The sequence below is a fragment of the Mesoplodon mirus genome (assembly GCF_964341445.2).
Source record: "Mesoplodon mirus genome assembly, chromosome: 11".
NCBI classification, from domain to species: Eukaryota; Metazoa; Chordata; class Mammalia; order Artiodactyla; family Ziphiidae; genus Mesoplodon; species Mesoplodon mirus.
The window spans coordinates 25584426-25605562 of record NC_138987.1 but is presented as its reverse complement, the minus strand read 5'-3'; the positions used below and the strand labels follow the sequence as shown (position 1 = coordinate 25605562).

Sequence of the window (21137 nt, the reverse complement as noted above, 5' to 3'; positions counted from 1 at the left end):
ATCACTTGACTATTAAAAACAGAGGAAAGTTAAAGACTTATAAACATTAAAATTATTTTTACCAGTCTTAGGTATTTTTTCAGTTTAACAAGTCTTAGTATCACCTCATTGATACAAGGTAAAAGTAAACTGAGATTGTACAAAGGTTGTTTCAGAAAATAATCCAAAATTTACATTTTAACAACAAAACAAAAATAAGCAGTTTGACCATACCTGACACCCAACTTTTGATTGATCTGTCCCACCTGTAAGACATGAATGAAATGTTTCAAGTAATATATATATGCCGACCAAGAGAGATGTTTGCAAATAGCTCCAATAACCTCTGTGGCAGCAATGGTTATATTTTCATGCTGTAAAACAAATCAAGAGCATCAGTGAGTATTTGCAAATAAAGTACACAGCTAACTTGGTGCATTAAAAAGCTCAGACAGTAGGGGATCAGCAATTACAGAAAGGAAAGAACGCCCTAACTATACTCCATTGTTTTCTCCTAGCTCTAGGAAAAGATGCTGTCAATGAAAGGAATGACATCTTCCTCTCATTAAAGGATATTAACACATTTTGTTTTCTATTCCACTCAGACCTCCCTAATTGGTTCAAGCCTACAGACTGAATGAAGTAAATTCAATGTGTAGAAGTTGACAAATGTCAGAATCAACCACAGATTGCACCGCTCAGCATTCGTAAGTACGATGCAATGGAGACAGCTCTTCCAGACCACAATGGAGAACAGGAGCTGGATTTACCCTCACACCTTAAACCAGAAAAGTAGACAAAAATACATGAAACAGTTTTCAGACTTTGGACATCAAATAGTGCAGGACAGTGACTCCTGAGAGAAAGGAAACAAATGAAATGAGCCGTATAGTTACCCCAATTCATTGTGTGGGGATAACTGTCAGGTCATAGCACATGAGAAGAAACCCAAAAAGGGCCCCATGTCTCCCTGAGTTAAGGGGGCAGAGTTGAGGCTGTGGAGCTAGAGTCCTCAGGGCAGAGAACCAGACAGGAGAGAGCTACACAGAGAAAAGCTGCCCAGAGAACTAGCTCCTTAAGCTTCAGCTGAGAACTGATCAGTACACACAAGTAAGGAAGAGACAGGGAAAGAACCACCAAAAAGGAAAAGATGAAACACTCATCTAAGACCACACAGGGATGAGAATAGATCATGTTCCTATCAGCCAGAGTAAAAAAACCTCATGATACATGAAGCATTAGGTATTCAGGTACTCAGAAAGTTAGTGCCTCGGTGGTGGGTTCAAATAAGCACCAGACTAAAGGCTGCTCCTGCCTAACAGAGCTTAAAAGCGAGCCTCAAAAGGACCAGACAGGACTTCCCTCGTGGCACAGTGGTTAAGAATCTGCCTGTAGGGGCTTCCCTGATGGCGCAGTGGTTGAGAGTCCACCTGCCCATGCAGGGGACGCGGGTTCATGCCCCGGTCTGGGAAGATCTCACATGCCGCGGAGCGGCTAGGCCCATGAGCCATGGCTGCTGAGCCTGCGCGTCCAGAGCCTGTGCTCTGCAACGGGAGAGGCCACAACAGTGAGAGGCCTGCATACCACACAAAAAAAAAAAAGATCATAGATTTAAACCCAACCATATTAATAATCATTAAATGCAAATGGTCTAAAACCAATTAAAAAGCAGAAACTGTCAGATTGGATAAAAAAACCCCAAGATTCAGCTATATGCTACCTACAAGAAATCAACTTTAAAAGTAAAATCACAAATAGGTTAAAAATAAAAGACTGTAGAAAGGTATACCATAACAATACCAATTAAAGCTAAATATAATTAATTTTTTTCATCTACACCTCTTTCCTATTTTACTGCCATCTAACTCTGAGCTGCTTGCTGGCTCTTCAAACTGGAATTTAGGGATACATTTTTTTATCCACTTAAGAAATTCTTAAAATTTTTTTGAATATCCTGAGATAATAGAGGAAACCTATCCTTGAACAAGATCATATAATCAACAGTATAAATTCAAGCCACAAATCCTGATATTATCTCAGTTAGACTTAAATATTTATCAAGTCTTTACCAAGTGCCAGGCACTGTTCTTACCCACTATGAGGTATAAAAGTGAAGACATTCTAAGTTCAAATACCAGTTCTGACTCTATGTTTTTGAGAAAGTTCTATAACCTCACATATTCTCAGTTTACTCCCCTATAAAACAATGATAACAGTCCCTACCCCGTAGGGTTGAGCTGTTGTGAGGATGAAATCAGATTATATATTAAAGTACTTTGTATTGTGTCTGTACCTGGTATAGAGCTAAAGAAAAGGCAGCTGTTGTTTATTTCATTTCTTATGAGCCATTTGGGAAAACACTGAGTATTAAGGCCTATGATACAAAAATAATAGTATGCCATCTTAGTAACGTGATCATTTCTAAGCGAGGAAATATTCTGTGGTTGGCCTTTGTGAGCTAATAATAGCGAAAATAAAATAAAAGCCACCATATTTAGAGCAAATGCCAGGCACAATTTTAAGGGCTTTAGAACTATTCTAGGCCTGTAATTATGGTGACAATATCAGTATGGATGCCACCAACCCCATCTACATTTTGGAACAGTGTGTCATGGTACAAGGAGAAGCTTACTGGTTTCTAGATCTAATGCCCTACCTTGATCATTTTCTCATCAAAAATTGGAGCCATGGCATAAGGCATGATATAATTCTGAAGAGATTTAGAAGACAGCACAATTTTGCCTTCCATTAGTTGTTTTGCCAATTTCTTCAAGGCTCTTGCTCTTCTGTGGATCTACGAGTCAGATAAAATATGAATTAGTTACTAAATAAACTCACCTACAACCAGCTCCATTTCAGTATCATGTTCCTCTTCCATGAAAATATTAAAAGAGTGAAATACAGTCCATGTGTTACATGAGCAAACACTTGTGCCTTGATTTGCTTTCAGACATAATCCATAGTATTTCTTTACCAATGGATCCTAGAGCATGTAAACTTCTTAGGAAATGGCAGGGAAAGGTGACACTATTATTGTGGTTTGTGATACCACCAAGGAAATCAGACCCCAGGAAACAATCATCTCCTATGCAAATTTGATGATCACAAAGACCAAGGAATGAGAAGCTCAGAACTTTCTGGAAAATTAAAATATATCTTTTTCTTTTTTTTCCTTTTACTTTTTTTTTTTGGCCGCACCGTGCGGCTTGTGGAGTCTTAGATCCCCAACCAGGGATTGAACCCCGGCCCTTGGCAGTGAAAGCGCGGAGTCCTAACCACTGGACAGCTGGGGAATTCCCTAAAATATATCTTTTTAAATGAGACAGAACGGTTTGAAATACTTGTTTATAGACAAGAAAAAAAAAAGCAGAATTGTTTTCTACCTGAATGTGCTTCATATTCTCAAAGAAGTCCATTTCTGGATCATGGCAATCAGTTAGCTGTACCAAGTCTTTAAATTCTGGTTGATCTGGAAAGGTTTGAATTAAACAGGAAAGCAGTGTGGTATAATCTTGTTGAATACTCTGAAAACATGGAGTTGAGAAAATTTTTTTTTTTTATTTTAAAAAGAATTTGCTTCTTAGGTAATACAAAGAAACACCAAAAAAGTCATTACAATTTTTTTAAAAGTAAAACATTCCCACTGAAACAACAAACTATATAAAATCAGAAGTGACTGCCCTCTTCTCCGTTCCTCCTCCCCTGTTAAAAGTTTGCTGAATATTTATACAATCAAGTATTTTAATTAAATGTACTAAGCCTGACTGCTTTTCTACACAACTATAGCAGAAGAAGGGAAAAACAAAAACAAAAACAAAACCCACAGACAGTAGTACTTAATTGCAAACCCCAATACCTCTGTCTGGCTCTTCAATCCTTTCCTCAATTTCTCCAGGAGTGAACGATGAATGACTTCTCTGTATTCTTTCTCTGTGACATTCAAAGCAGCAAGCTTTTTGATGATATTCATCAAGCACATGCTTGCATTATCGCTTAAAGACATGTCTCCTAACTGGACACAGGAAAAAACTCAAATTATTCTGTATAATAACTATAATATTGAATATTATTTCCCAGTGAAAGAGTTTATAATATTTAGCCACTGTTCTGTATAAAACTCGCTACTAAGAAATGTCCCACAGGTACTTCATACTTAAGGAAGAACCAAACATAGGGTTGTGAGGAATACAGTAAGTGACTTTGAAAAGTCATGCTTACTGAGAAGTGTCAGTAATTTCAGAAAATACTATGAGATGTACTATTTTTTTATTACTGATTTTGCCTTTATTTAGAAATTTGGTATTTTATCCGTCATGGATTTTTTTTTCTTTTTTTCATTTTTTATTGAAGTATAGTTGATGTAGAGATGTACTTTTTAATTCGCTTTATTTCTCAAAGCAAACAGAACAAAAGGTTCACTAAAGCCAGTTTTCAATATTCAAAATCAGGTGATCACTTACAATGACACAGTTGGCTGGTATAATTCTGGTTAGCTGCTTCAGAGTTCCTGGTTTAAGGAATGTAGGTTGTGAGTGTAGAGAAACTATTCCCAACTCAGCCAACCAGGCAGTGATTCGGGATCCCTCATGTTGAAATTTGATAAGATATATGAAGAATGAGCCCAAATGGGGAGATTACTTTTTCCTATATTATTTAATCCTTAATATCAGATGAACAACTATAAAATGCCACAAAAAGATTACTGATGCCACTACATAGTTAACTATTAACCAAGGGTTTCATTTTCCATTTTTGAGTTTTAATTCATTTTAGCAACACGGCACTTAATACAGTTGCAAACCCCTTTTATTTCTACTATATCAATAAAAGAGGGCAAACTGTTAAATAATATAGTTACATAACTTAAAAAATTGATATTTAACTGACACACTATGAAATTCGCCCTTTTATTGTACAACTCAATGGTTTTCAGTATATTCAGAAGGCTTTACAACCATCACCACTATCTAATTTCAGAACATTTTCATCACCCCCAAAGGAAACCCATTAGAAGTCACTCTTCCCATTCCTCCCGCCCCTCACAGCTCCTGGTAACCACTAATTTACTTTCTGTCTCTGTGGATTTTCCTATTCTAATACACAGCTTTTCGACTTTTCAAAGTGCTTCCACATATATATTCTTTTATTCAAAATATCTGCTTTTCAAATCATGAGCATAACAGTATGGTCTTTGCCGAACAAAATATTCTACAACCAAAAGAAATTTTATATTAAACATCCCATCCCCCTCCAAACCAAATTAAGAAATGAGGTCATTTAGTCATATTATCAAAACAATAAAAAAAATTCATAAATTTTTGCTATAAAAACCTACCTCCATGTTATAGAAACAGTTATGCATAACAGGAATTAGGTAGTTAACATCCATGGTTTGCATCTCTTTAATGTAAGAGGTGATGGTCTGGAACGCTGAGAAGCGAACATCAAAGTTGATATCATCAAGATGTCTTTGATCAAAGGCGTTAAGCTATGAGAAATGCCATTGAAACCATATAAATGAAGGTATATAAATCTTAAATAAGGAATAGTAATACTTTGGAAGCAAGAGACATAAAATTTTCTTTCTTACCTTGACAACATCAGTAATATATTTTAATCCACTATCAAAATCAGAAAGAGTCTAAAAGGAATGAAAGCAGTATATTATTAGTGAATAAAACCTTAACTTGTCTGCCCGCCTCCCTGTGACTCCCTGCCACACTCAAATATATATGGAAACATCATATCAGCACCAAGCAAGCTGCTAATATGCATTCCACATCATAGTTATCTTTTGAAAAAGGGGTGATTTTGGGGTAAAAATGAATATTACAGACCTGGAAAACTGTACAAAGCAACTGTCTTGAAAACTTGTTCTTAATAACTGAGAAGAGTTTTGCTAGAGGCTTGAGGAAGCTCGTAGGCTCCAGACAATGTTTCAACAGGTTTTGTACTGTCACCAGAATATCAACCTCTGTATCCTTAAGAAAAAATATTGAGAGAAATCATATTTCAGTAATTTATAAAACTGGTCAAATTGGCTTTAGTATATTACAGCACAGAAAACAAATAAGTATAAATAAGAAGTAAAAGTAGTAGTATTTAGAAAAGTTATTTCATAGTCTTTTAAAAGTTCTTAGCATTTTAACTTAACCAAAAACCTATAATAGTGTCCATTAAGAGTTTCTTCCTTTAATTCTAATAGGAAATATGCATGGTTTTGAAAAATAATTTCTTCTATTTTCTAGTTAAAGAGCCAAGAAAAATGAACTTGCTGAGGAAAAATACACACTTCTGGTTGTTCACAAATCTGTGGTCTTCTAAACTGAATTACTATAGAGTAGGAGTCATTCAGTATAACTCCTGAGGCCTTATGAGTGTGCAAAATGGGAAGACTCTTTTTTTTTTTTTTTTTTTTTTGCGGTACGCGGGCCTCTCACTGTTGTGGCCTCTCCCGTTGCGGAGCACAGGCTCCGGACACGCAGGCTCAGCGGCCATGGCTCACAGGCCCAGCCACTCCGCGGTGTGTGGGATCTTCCCGGACCGGGGCACGAACCCGTGTGCCCTGCATCGGCAGGCGGACTCTCAACTGCTGCGCCACCAGGGAAGCCCGGGAAGACTCTTAATCAAGACTGAACTACGGTTTGAAAATCATATCAGAAACTCTAAACTATGCCTGAATATTGAAAGTCTGACTTTTCATTCAGTTTGCCACTGTCACCATATTTAAAATCAATGCACGTCTCAGGTTGCAGATTTGTTATTGATCAAAGTCAGAGAGGGGAAAAAATCCTGAAATGGATTAGAAGCTAAACAAAGGAAAATAAAGGGTTTAAGACTTTTACTGTAATGGTAGGTGATGAGGTCTCCACCTTCTCGCCTGCCCCCATTCCTCTTCCTGTCCCAATTTTTCTCCTCTGTTTTCAATTTTATGTTTCTGTATGAAGTCTTTCCACAAATACTCTGGGATAAATACATCACAGAATCTAACCAATAAAATTATTGTTTACAAATAAACCTAATAATAAAGTGCCACTTCAAAGACAAATAAATATGCTGTGAATTCATGCCTGAGCAATATTGCCACGGTGGAGGAAAGGCAGGAGCAGTGTAATGAGCAGAGAACTTTGTTTTTTTTCTTTCATAAACTTGCTGATCCTGGAGAAGGAAAAAAAAAAAGGAATATGTAAGGAAGATTTATAAGTTAAGAGTATTTCTCCAAGAAGTTAAACTTTTCGTAAAAAAACATCAGTGATGAAAGACCCCGGTGGCTTTTAAGTATGTGTAAAAAGTTTAACTCAGTTATTTAGCAGTGCCCACTCTTATTTCCCTCCAACTTCAGGTTGGTGGCTACTATTCTATTGCTTTTGTAACATCTGATTGTGTAGGTGGGTTATAGTAAACTCCAATCCTATAATTAGTAATTGATAATTACTTATTTCACAAGGAAACAACATTTTAAGTGCTGAGACTTGTTTTAGGCTTTATATACAACATTTCCATATAACTCCCAAAACAGCCCTATAATGTAGGAATTATTAACCCCACTTTGCCCAGAGAAAACTGGCTCAGAGAAGTTGATGTCACAGAGCAGGTCTTTCAAACCTAGTCTTTCTGGTGCCTAATCACTCATCATCTTCTCACTATCACGTAGCCTATGATAAAATTTAGTAAGTATATTTCCCATGGTTTCCCATTCTGCAAAACTTAGAAATACACTAGTATAAATAAAACATTTAAAAGAAGTTCCTGGAAGATTCTAATATATCATTTTTTATTGTTGCTGAAAGTAACAGAAAAAATAAACTTTCAACAACTAAGTCCTGTAACAATTTAGATTTTAAGATAGAATCATTTTGTGCACTCAGATTTACTAACCAGGCACTTTATAGAAATCACAATTGTATATTACCAGGTCTAGTAGTATGTAGAGAATCTTTAAAGAGAATCTTTAAAAACCCTTGCAAGATCTTCTTGACTCTTAAAAGAACAAATACAGCAACCTGCTCTTTTAAATTATTTTTATCAATCACACTTAAAAGAAAAATCACAACTATGTGATCTCACATAACTCGACATTTTAATTGAACAAAATATGTAAAGGCTAATAAACAGGCAAATCTATTAGTCTACCTTAGAATTTTGAAAAGTCTGTTATCTTTTATAATTAAGGCATATGTCATAAAAGGTTTATTCCAGCAGAGAAAGAGAATTCTACATTAACTTAAAAATGGAGGGCATTTAAAATACTGAAAACTTTTTTAGCTTATTACCTTGTTAAAACAAATGAAAAACCAAGCATAATTAAAAAAAATTAAAACTACAGGTGGTAATGTTATCTTTTAAGGACCAATGTATCACTTACTTTGAAAGAATGCCCAGTTCCTTACTGACTTGTGCTCTATTCTTCTTCTTTTTCACCTTTTCTGCACTTATTGTGGTTTTGCTGAGATACTGGAGAATTGCAGGTACACGAGGTAGAATTAATCGTCCTCCTACTGTGATAGACTCTGAAATAGTGATAAATATACTGATTTTAATTAACTACGCTCTTAAAAGCTAACTGTACAATATCTTCCTAATGACAGAAAAGGAAAGCACTCAATTACCATGAAAATTTAATAAATTTCAACTAAATATTAAGTAACTTTCTTCTTAGTCAAAACATTTATATCATTAGCTAAATTAAAATTTTATATGAGACCCTTGAGAATTTAAACCATTTTGGGTAGTAGTAAGAGAACTGTTAAGATAATATGGTAAGAATTCAGAGACATGACAGTGGAAATCATCTGATAATGTCCTGAAGGAGAGTTGAGCTTTCTGGAGCGTAAATAATCCGAATTTCTACCTACTGCAAAGAAAATTCAGCTTATATAAATTGGTATTAATTCCTAGAGAAAAGAAACTCTTTTAATAGCGTAGTTATAAAAAGAGTCAGATTCTATCAACTTTTCCATTCTGAGGGCACAAATCATACCTCAGAAGTATAAGAATCGTTTGCTCTGTACAGCTTACATACCATCTGCACTTTCTGTGTATACACATCCTGTCACCGGTAAGCTCAAAACTGTTTCTGTGGGTTCAAAATCTGGAAGGCTAAGAAGGTCATCGGCTATTTCCATCACAATACTAGCTGTGGTTTCAGAGAGGTTCTTTGCTGAGAGAATCGCAAAAACATTGGTCAGGATATCACATTCCGGGTGCCCAGGTTTCTGTTTAGCCAGGAAAGGGAAATATCTGCAAGAAAAAACACTAAAATAGTCATCTTCTTTTTCAATACGTTTATTTCTAAAAACATGTTCCATACAAATTTTCATAGAGTTTAATGAATATATATGTGTATATATGAATGTTAATAAGATTACTCAGAAGGGAAATTACTTTAAAATCTAAAATTTGATGGATAATAATTCTAGGCACCATACAAACATTATATTATCTACGCATTTTATGTATATTTCTCATTTAATCCTCACAACATCTCTATGTTAAGGTGGTATCCTTATCTCCACATTACAGATGAAGAAATTGAGAATTGTCTAAAGCCAATGAGCTAATAAGTCATAGAGCTGAGCTGTGAACCGTGGTCTAAGCCCTAGTTCTAAAGCAAATGTATTAAAGACAGGCTATTTTTCAATTATAAGCCTTCTAGAATATGAATGTTTATATGCTCACATAAAAACCATGTACTACAACATGAAAATTAGGAGTACAGACCACAGACCAAACAAATATTTGCTGAATTAGGATATGCAACATTCAGATTAGGATCATTTGTCAAGGGAGGGAGATGAATCCATCCCCAGTAATGAAAGACTCACACGAACGATACCCCAAAAGGTAGAGAACACAAAAGCTTTCCAGCCACAGGCAAACTAGCAATTGTTTTACAGCCAGAGATGCAATCCTAACAATCAGTAGGAAGGCCAAACTGAAAAAATTCAAATAGTTTGGCTTTACCAATTCATCATCACTGGAAAAAGAGCTCAAGCACTTTAACATACTTAGTCCTGACAGACTGAAAGAAAAGTTCTAAGAGGTTATACTCATACATCTTTGTCCAACAGGTACTGGGGATACTATGCGCAGGCACCAAGCAAGATACTTTACATATTATATCTCCATTGTCAACGAGAAAGAAATTGTAGAAGAGAATGAGGTGGCATCCAGTGATGTGGATCTATACTTGAGTAAGGACCCAACTAATATATAAACCAAGTCACTACTGTAAAGTCTTCTTGGATGAAAGTCCTTCATGGCTTAACAATGACACAACTATAAAATATTTCTCAAGTATGCCTATGAAGTGCTGCTTATAAATGTCCAATGAAAAAACAAGATATGAAATTGCTTTCTCAAATTGGGAAATAAATGAAAAGAGCCCTTATGACAGTAAAAATAAAACAGGCTTTCCTGAGGAAGACAATGGCAAGGTATTGTTTTTGAAGACTATTTAATGACACGGGGAAACGTTCATGACATAATTTACATGAAAAAAACAAAATCAAAAGCTAGCTGTAAGGTATGATCCCAATTTTGTAAAAATGGATGCCAAGATTTTAACATCACTGAATCAATAATAAATACATTTTCTTTTATTCTATCTTTCATTCATCAAAATAGATCAGGGCAAACTTAAGTCTGTTTCCATCACTGAGATAAACAAAACAGGTTTCTCACATTCCCACTTTACTGAAAGTTCCCACATTCTTCAGTAAATATGCATTTGGTCTGTAACACAGCATCTCTGAACCATCAGTAGATGAAGGTTCTGTAAATGGCTCATATGTCCACAAAAGGATACTGATTTGTGACCATGAGCGCTGTATGCATATTTAGATGGAGTTTTACAAAGAACAGAAGACAATGACCTAGAAAATCCAGAAAGCTTGTGAAATTTTTAAGTGGGAACCGGGGAAAAGACAGAATGCGAATTACAAATCAGCTTTTATTTTTAAGCAAACGTGCAAAATTGTAATATTTGGGTGATGATGTAACTACCTAGTGTGTTTCACATCTGTTTTTCCCTTTGCCAGGTCAAATCAAACTGCTGATACAATCACTACACATTGGAAGAACAGCCATATCAATCCCAATACTACTAATTTTCTTCTTTTTTAAAAAAATTTATTTGTTTTGGCTGCGCTGGGTCTTTGTTGCTGTGTGCAGGCTTTCTCTAGTTGCGGCGAGCGGGGGCTACTCTTTGTTGTGGTGCGCGGGCTTCTCATTGTGGTGGCTTCTGTTGTTGAGGAGCACGGGCTCTAGGCGCACGGGCTTCAGTAGCTGCAGCGCGTGGGCACAGTAGTTGTGGCTCACGGGCTCTAGAGCGCAGGCTCAGTAGTTGTGGTGCATGGGCCCAGTTGCTCTGTGGCATGTGGGATCTTTCAGGACCAGAGATCGAACCCATGTCCCCTGCTTTGACAGGTGGATTCTTAACCACTGCACCACCAGGGAAGCCCCTCAATACTACTCATTTTCAATTTTCAATTTTTTTTTTTGGCCATGCCACACAGCTTGAGGGATATTAGTTCCCCAACCAGGGATGGAACCTGCGCCCACTGTAGTGGAAGCACAGAGTCCTAACCAGGGAACCGCCAGGGAAGTCCCTAATTTTCAAGTTTTAATGAAATCGTAAAAATAGCCAAAAATGTGTAAGTCTTGATATAATATACACTCTACAATTTTAATTTATATTAAAATGCAAAATGTTGTTTTATCTATTTTTTTCCTTTTTTTATTGTTATAAGTAATTCAAACACTCCAAAGATATATCATGAAAAGTCTCCCTTCCCCTCTCCAGCTCACTAAACCTCCACATGCTAAGGTGACATTGTTTCTCATGTAGCCTTGATCCATTTTCTATTTCATTTTGTATTGATACACACATACATACACACATAAAAGCATTTTTCCTGGAACACACTACACCTATTATTCAGCAACTTGTATTTTTCTTCAAACTATGTATTTTGAGATTCAACTGCCTTATTCTTTTTAACTGCACTGAAAGTAGGTCACGGTGTGGGGTCAGAGCATAAATTACACTATTAGTTCCCTTGACCAGTTAGTCTAAAACACTGCCCTTTTTAAAGGCCAAAAAAAAAAAAAAAAAAAAAAAAAAAGATTATACCTTGCATTTCTGCACCAGATACTAATTAGCTTCAGTAGAGGAGTAGGAGAATACTGACTCTCAGATCCAAGCCTGCTGATCTAGGACACAAAATAAAAACAGAATACAAAATAAGAACATACACAGAATTGTAGGAAAAAACCAAACAACTGAAAAGCAGAACAAGAACAGAAATCACACCAGAGGATAAAAGAGCTAAGAGATAAACATTTAAAGGACAAACTGAGTAGTGAGCAATCTTTCCTAAAATCAAGTCTCTTCTACAGTCTTAGCTATAACTACACCAGTTATTATCACCAAGTGGGGACAACCAGAGAAATCAAACAAGGAAATAAGTAAGAAAAAACCCTGTGTATTTTCCCCCATGCTTGTCAAAACCCAGAGGCATACTATGTGAGGTGCTACAAAAGTTAGGTTACATTTGCTTAAGAGACAACAGTCATATTCAAATTAGCCTTAAGTATAAACACTATGGTATTGGAGAAACTAGCTCTGGAGCTTTAGGTGGTAGTGGAGGTAAAGAAAAGTGTTCTAAAACTTGCAGAAGCAAAGAAAGGCTTGATGTGAAAGAAAAGACCCGGATTAGCATTTGTGGCTGGGTGCAGACTGTGCTGGTGAAGCAGTATTAAAAGAAAAAGCAGAAGGTATCCAGCAGAACACAGAAATCAAGCTTTACCTGGGGCCAAACTGCACCATGAAATACAGCATCAATTTCTTCTGTTCTGAACTGATAGGACTCCCAATCCAAAAAGATATCAGTTACCATTTTGATGCCAAGACGTCTTAAATTTTTCAGTGGGTTAATAAACCTCAGCTGTATCTGTAAAATAAAGATCTTCTATTAAAAAGATATCGCTTTTATTCTCGACTCCTCAGGGAGGCACTCCTGCTCAGGTGGTGAAGAATCAAGCTGGGATCCTGTTATGAAGCTCTGATCCACATGGAAACGCCAACTGAGTAAGTCATACTGCTTTTCTTACTGAACAAGAGGGGAAAGCATACTTAAAAAAACCAAGTGGTGAGATGTGTTCTATTATCAGGCCCAGTAAAATCACACTGTGTCCTTAGGGAAAAACAAAATCTCAGTGGGAACAGCTGTTTTGTATTCTACATTGTTTTACTTTTCTGAAACTGTACATTTTAAATTCAAGAGAATATGAACAAGGATGCCATTACTTTGCTATGCAAAAGTCTGAGGAATCATGATAGTTCACATACCCATCAAGTTTCTACCATTCACTTTTAGCTAATTACCTCATTATACAAGTTACAAAGAGAGGAGATGACCGGCAAGCATAAGAAGGTGACACAATTACAAGCCATTCTGTTCTGCTTCAGTTCTACTGGCAATATTTTCATTATCTGCTAGATCACGTTTGGTGACAAATAGAAACTATTACTGATATTTGAAAAAGCATGGTATCATGATCCCCCAGAGTAGTAAGAAACTAACCTTGGCAAACATGACACCAAGTCAGACCCCTCCCTTTCCCCTATTCCCATCCAATCAAGTAGGATCTGCATGTACTCTTCTCTTTTGTAATCAGCTGCCCAGACTTCTCAGTAATTGTTGAGTAAACTGGAGAAAAATCCTGAAAATGAGCAACTGGAGACTTTAATTCCTAGAGGAACAGTCCATATGACTGAGTTTATGGACATTTATGAATTACTTCATTGCTTAAATGTACAAAAACAAACACAAACCAAAACGACCCTCAAGAACCCTCAAGACACCTATTTCAGTGTCAGTCAATGCCCTGGAGGATCTGAAAGATATAAAAAAGTAAATGTGTAACTTAGCTCAAACACACAAATGTAGAACTTTAACTCACTTGAGCATATTACCGTGCAATAATTCATTACAGAACCTCAAGGAATTCCTTGGACTTGTCCAAGAATTAAAAAAAAAAAAAAAAAAAAAAGAAGAACAGAACAGAAAAGAAAGCTCCTACGTGTCTGGAAGGCTAGCACCTTGCTGTCTAATGAACTGTGAAATTGCATAAATGATCCTTTGAGTTACTGATTGTTGACTCAGGAGAAAGGCTGCATTCCTGAGTAACGTCTTCTAAGTTAACCAGAAAGTCAGAGGACTTACAGAGGGTTTATACAAGCTGTAGCGTTTCATGACTTAACATAGCCATGTATAGGTAGTCACTATCCCTCACTATAAGGTAAAAACTAAAATTCTCACACAATTCTCCCTATGGCCCTGAAGCTCTCATGTAACACAGACAAAAAAACTTCTAAGACCCCTTTTCAGCTTCCACTCCTGGCCCTACACAGCCTCTTTCCACCAAGCAAAGCGACAGTTTTGGAACATCAAACTGGCCTTATCATTCCCTTGCTTTCAAACCTCTGAGGTTTCCGAGTACACTTCAGAGTAAATCCAGCTCCTCGTCATAGCCTACGAGGCCCTACCCACCTCTTGACCTCATCTTACACATCTTGTTCCTTGTGCTCTAGCCACCTCAGCCTTCTGTCTCTTCTCAGGATGTGTCAAGAATGTTCCACCTCAGGACTCTGTACTACTAGTCAGTTTCTCTGCCTGAAATGTTCTTCCAGTGGCTGGGGAGGTGTCAGCTCAAATATCACCTCTTTAGAGATGGCCCTGAACACCCTAGTAAAAGCAGCACCCATCCACCTCCAGATGGGTCACTTCCTACCACATTCCCTCATTTTATTTTAAATTCTTTATTTCTTTATGTCTTTCCCTAGCATGCTCATGCTTTCCTCTACTTTTGTGAATATATGGAGTGTACTTCTAACAGCTGTTTTAATGTCCTTGTCTGATTCTACTACTTGTGTCATTTCTGGGTCTGCTTCTATCCATTGGTTTTTCTCTTCATTATGGGCAAAATCTTCCTTTCTTTGCGGGCCTGGTAACACCTGACTGGATGTCAAACACTGTGAATTCTAGTTTCATTTAAATCATCTAAAAGTTTCTGAACAGGGATGCAGTTAATTTATTAGGAAAAGGTTTGATCTTCTTAAGCTTTGTTAGGTGGTGTCATAGCAGCCTTTATGCTTGGGCTAATCTGGCTCCACTACTGAGGCAATCCCCTTCCAAGGACTCTCCCTGATGCCCCAGGTCTCATGAGGTTTCTGCTCTGGCTGTTGGGAACATGAGCTGTTCCCAGCCCTGTGTTAGTCAGAGGACTGTTCTGCCTGCTCCTTTAGCGTGGTTTTACTGCTTCTAGTCAAGATGGAGTGACAGGGACCAGATTTTATTCTCCCCTCTCAAGACACTAAAAAGCTTAACAGAATATATGAAACAATGATTTCTGGACACTGGACAGCAGGCAACAGAGGACAGTAATCCCTGAGAGAGGGGAAACAGATGAGATGAGTCCTACACATTCCCCGGCTTCCTGCCTGCAGAGTTTCAGGCCTTGGTGTGGAAAGGAAGAGCCCAATCTTCTTAAAATGAGGAGACAGTGTGCGACTTGGGGAGGCCAAGGTGGCTAGAAGTCACAGGGCAGAGTACTGGAGAAGAGACAGCGACATAGAGAAGGACTTTAAGAGGTCTGCAGAGGAGCCTCCTGAGTTTATTTTCCTCTTAGAACTTACCATCTGGCATTATTCTGATTATTTTTGTATTTATCTATAGTCTTCTCCCCAGGAAACGGAGTCCTAACCATCTCGTTCTCCACTTACAACAATGTCTGGGAGATAGTAGGTGTGAAATAAGTATTCACTGTATAATTAAATGGACAGGAACTTTTGTTTGCTGCTTCATCCCAATGCTTAGCACAGTGCCTGACAAACAGTAGGGGCTCAATTAACATTTGTTGAAGGAATGAATGAAAGAATGATGAAAATAAAATAGTGCCTAGTAAAATGGAAGGTATGTTCTAAATCTGTAGATCTTGTTAATCAGAGAATATTATTTCATTACTAAAGCAGATTTATATCCATGCATAGCCTGAAAAAGCAGTGTAAAACTTTGGCTGTCAATTTTTAGTTATGACTGTATTTGAGAGGCAGTTCATCAGGCATATCCCTAAAACAAATGAGATGAATTTTAGCCAAATTAAAACTGTGCCTATTTGTCATTAATTGAGAATGGACAGCAGACATCTGAGTCTGGGTTTTCACTTCAAGTCCCATTTTCTCCAACAAGCCTTCAGTCAGTCCATAAAAATATTAAGTTTCCCTAAACTCCAATGAGTATACTTATTGGAGTTACTTATTGAAACATACCTGTTTCAACAAAACGTAAATATATTGTCTTGAATATAATTCAGAAAACATTTCCTAAGCACCAACTCACGAAGCCTCCTGGCAGTTAGCTAGCTGACTTGCCTTGCCCGATCTTGCTACTTACCTTTACTTAAAACATTGCACTTACAATAGGCAAGCATTTACCTTTAAAAGAGGTCTGGGAAACTCTGTCTCAAAATAACAAGGACAGTGCTAACGGTATTCTATTCATTCTCCAACCACTTTGAATTAAATGAGAGTTAGAAGATGCCCTACACTTTTAGGTTCCTGAAATTAAGATCTAAGACACATCAGCTCAACTACCTCTGACTTTGTTCTGAGATGTATACAGAACTAACCCCCTCCCTACCATTTCACCTCCTTTTTAAATAGACACTTGCTATAACCAGCATTTTCTAGCTATTCATAAATATTTATAACAGTGAAGATTCCCATTGTAGGGAAGGCCATTTTAAAGAGATGCTTGGGCTTCCCTGGTGGTGCAGTGGTTAAGAATCTACCTGCCAATGCAGGGGACATGGGTTCGAGCCCTGGTCTGGGAAGATCCCACATGCCACAGAACAACTAAGCCTGTGAGGCACAACTACTGAGCCTGCACTCTAGAGCTCGTGAGGCACAACTATTGAGCCTGCACTCTAGAGCCCACGAGTCACAACTACTGAGCCCACGCGCCACAACTACCGAAGCCCGCGCATCTAGAGCCCGTGCTCTGCAACAAGAGAAACCACTGCAGTGAGAAGCCCATGCACTGCAATGAAGAGTAGCTCCCTCTCGCCGCAACTGGAGAAAGCCCACGCGCAGCAACGAGGACCCAAGACAGCCAAAGATAAATTAAATTAAATTAAAAAAAAGAAAGAAAGACAAATACTTAAAAAATAAATAAATAAAGAGATACTTTACATAAGAAAGAATTAACCTAGAAGGATGTTAGATATTCAGGCCCCAACCAATTTCCCAAGTAAGACACAGACTTTTACCCTAGAACAAAGTGTGTAAAGTGAATCTCTCTCACCTTTTCTCGTTGATCAAGGATGTGGGATACAGTTGCAGTCATGCAGAGCAGTATCTGCAAAATCTTTGGTAAGTATGCACTGATCAGATGACTAATGTTCTTTAATACCATCTCAAGGCTATTTAAGATACCGTGCTGACGACCCAAAGGAAGAACTTTAGACAAATCCAAATCTTCTACTGCTTGAATGACAGCAGAATGGCATTCTCCTAGTGAAACAGAGAGGAGCAGAGATAGCATGTGAAGGGAAATATTAGTTTGTTACTATTTATAATTATAGCTTCCTTTCACTTTCCCTCAATAATACAGCATTTTCTACTGTTATAATGATTTATAGATGATAATGTACTTTACTTGTATCTTTCTCCTTTTGATTCTTACCCAACATTCAATGAGCTAGATGTGATAGCTTGTACTACTATCATTTTATAGATGAGGAAACTGAGGAGTAAAGGAAAGTAAGAAACTTGTGACAGAACTAAGCCTCTAAGCCCAATTCTCACCCTATTTATACTATTCCTCAAAACCTAAGGAATTCCATTTTATTCCATCCATCAACTTTCCACACATTTTCTCCCTCTCAGCTTTCATGGACTATGCTATCTTCAGCCGTTTCAAGGAAAATGTCTTGTTACATTATAAGCTCCTTTAAGGCTGAGAATCAAGTGTTTTATTTCTCTTGCAGCCCCTGATAAATAAATAAAACAATGGTCCTTTATAAACAGGTACCATATTGATTTCATAATTTACTTAAAAGACTTGAATTGTTATTGCTTGAACTTTACTTCAAACCAACTGGTATGAGATCGTGAGCTTACTGATTCATACACCAAAACAGTCTATCCATAAGGGTATCATTAATAGCTACCCTCTTACAACAGAGGCTATTACACTGAACAAAAACTCTTCTATTCATTACAGCCAACTTCCTTCACAGGACCATATTACACTGAATGAAAACCTTTTAACAGCTATATCTATCATCCCTTCCTCTCCCCCACCCCCCGAGGCAGGGGGGGGAAGCAACACATTACCCTATAAATAAATATCTATGTTTGCCCAAAACAAAGCAACTTTAAGACTGAAGCAGAGATACTATGGTTGGGAAGATCTGTGTTCAAATACCAGGTTCACCATGGGCAAAACACTTACCTCTCTAAGCCTCAATTTCCTTATGTATAAAATGGGGACAATCAAGTACTGAAACCTAATGTGGCTGTTTTAACAGTCAACTGAGTTATACGTAAAGGGCCTGTCATAATGTCTGGCATGAAGTAGGAACTCAGTAGATGTTAGCCATTATTATCACTATTAATTACTAAGATCGCATACTGGAGAACATACCACAGAGCATCACAGCTCATTGTATACACTTACTAATCCACTTTGTTTAGACGGTGAGGTTGAGAGCAGAGATTATAAATCCTCATTTTTCTATATTCAACAGAGTGTCTGGGGCGCAGGAGGTATTCAACAAATCATTACGCAATAGATGAATGATTCAGTGAATGAATACATGCCAAGACAATTAAGATTAATTTTGCAGCATGCTTTAAGTTTCTAAGGAGAAACTTATTCATCATATATGGATAAGTATCATTTTTCAAATGGCCTAAATGTACAATAACAACAAAAAATACACATTTTCTAATCAGGGGCTTATTAGCACAGGGATGATGATAATCCCCAGGATCATTTGTTAGCTCCACCTAATTCAATCAAAGTTTTAAAAAAACCTGCATGTCAGCAAAAAGACCACCTTTGAGATTAGGAAGAGTGACCCCCTTAGAAAGATGCCCAAGAGCGTGGGAAACAGCCTGAGACAGCAGAGGTCTGAGCAGACAACACGCATGCAGAGAGGCAGCTAGTTGATAGCTACCATTCTTGAAGTGCTTCACAGGCTCAAATAGCAGGTCTAAGAATATCCGGATCTCTTCAGGCTGGGTCCCAGCGAGGAACCTCAGAATGATGGACATGCGGGTGCCAGAAGCAGATTTCCCCTGAGTTTTACTCCCAGTCTTATTCTTCATTCGGCCATACAAAATTCTAAAAAGTCCAAAGAATGTTATTTGTTTGCACATGCATCCTAAAACATTATTTATCTGCACATTAACCCTAAAACACAGTTGTTTCATTTTCCTAAAAGGCTAGAATAGTAACTCAACAGATTTAAATAGATACATTCTAAAACAAGGAAGAATGAAAATAAAAATTAGATATTTAATATGGAAAATTTAAAATAACAACAACAAACACAAGGCTAAGGGAAGCAGGAAGAAGGAAATAATAAAGACAATGACTAGAAGGTAGTTCTTTGGAAGAGAAAAAAAGCAATAAAATAGGCAAGCCAGAGATAAATCTAATCAAGGAAAAATGAAAACAAGAATATATAGATTAAAAGGAAGTAAAATAAGAGCATAACTATAAGTAAAATAAGGAAACTGGAAAGATTTCAATTAAATGGATAATTTTCTGGAAAAAACACACATATAAATAAGCAAAAGGAACTTAAGAAACCCTGAATAAATCAGTAAACTTGGAGCTCACATAGTTTTACAGATGAATTTTTTAAACTTTCAAGGAAAAACAATCCCCATGATATAGTTTCACAGCAGAGAGAAAGAAGGAAACAGTCCTTTTTCATTTATGAAGGTGGTATAGTTGTCATATCAAGATGGATTAAGGAAGAGAAATAAACTACATACCAATATTGCCTAGAAACAAAAAACACAACATTTCTAGCAAATCAAAATCACAATGAGGTATCACCTCACACCTGTCAGAATGGCCATCATCAAAGAGTCTACAAATAATACATGCTGGAGAGGGTGTGGAGAAAAGGGAACCCTTCTACACTGTTGGTAGGAATGTAAATTGGTGCAGCCACTATGGAGAACAGTATGGAGGTTCCTTAAAAACTAAAAATAGAGCTAACTTATGATCCAGCAATCCTATTCCTGGGCATATATCCAGAGAAAAAATTTTTCTGAAAATACACATGCACCCCAATGTTGATAGCAGCACTATTTACAGTAGCCAAGGCATGGAAGCAACCTAAGTGTCCAGCGACAGATGACTGGATAAAGAAGATGTGGTGTGTGTGTATATATAAACATGAATATATATATATATATATATATATATATATATATATAGTGTGTGTGTATATATATATATATGAATATTACTCAGCTATAAAAAAGAATGAAATAATGCCACTGGCAGCAACATGGATGGACCTAGAGATTATCATACCAAGTGAAGTAAGTCAGACAAAGACAAATATTAAATGATATCACTTATACGTGGAATCTAAAAAATAATACAAATGAATCTATATACAAAACAAACAGACTCACAGGCATAGAAAACAAACTTATGATTACCAAAGGGGAAAGGGAGGGGGAGGAGGATAAATTAGGAGTTGGGGATTAACAGATACAAACTACTATACATAAAATAGATAAGCAACAAGGATTTACTGTATAGCACAGGAAACTATATAACTGAATCTCTTTGCTGTACATCTGAAACTAACACAATATTATAAAGACTTCAGTAATAATAAATAAATAAATAACTGGGGGAAAAAACCCCACGACATTTCTGAAAACAGTACCCAGTGCTGCATTAAAACGATATTAAAGCTGAATAAGGAATATCCCAGGAAAGCAAGAAAGAATCATTAGTAAAATCTATTAGATTAATACAGATCGATAGCTCATAGAAAAAAGTTAATATGATCATTTTAATACATGGTTAATAGTCATTCTAATAAAATTCAACATCCAT

General features: G+C 36.9%; 1 protein-coding gene across 1 annotated transcript in view; it reads right to left on the bottom strand.

The window, feature by feature from the left end:
- Nucleotides 1–21137, bottom strand: part of UTP20 (UTP20 small subunit processome component) — a 93007-nt gene that overhangs the window by 28313 nt on the left and 43557 nt on the right. Inside the window, exons 26-39 of the mRNA XM_082634618.1 lie at nt 19225–19391; nt 17346–17554; nt 12789–12932; nt 12113–12192; nt 9002–9219; nt 8345–8489; nt 7050–7137; nt 5817–5960; nt 5570–5620; nt 5315–5467; nt 3836–3991; nt 3363–3503; nt 2636–2773; nt 214–353 (exon numbers count right to left, since the gene is read on the bottom strand). Of these exons, the coding sequence (XP_082490744.1) occupies nt 214–353; nt 2636–2773; nt 3363–3503; nt 3836–3991; nt 5315–5467; nt 5570–5620; nt 5817–5960; nt 7050–7137; nt 8345–8489; nt 9002–9219; nt 12113–12192; nt 12789–12932; nt 17346–17554; nt 19225–19391 (1974 nt within the window). The remainder of the gene's footprint in view (nt 1–213; nt 354–2635; nt 2774–3362; nt 3504–3835; nt 3992–5314; nt 5468–5569; nt 5621–5816; nt 5961–7049; nt 7138–8344; nt 8490–9001; nt 9220–12112; nt 12193–12788; nt 12933–17345; nt 17555–19224; nt 19392–21137) is intronic.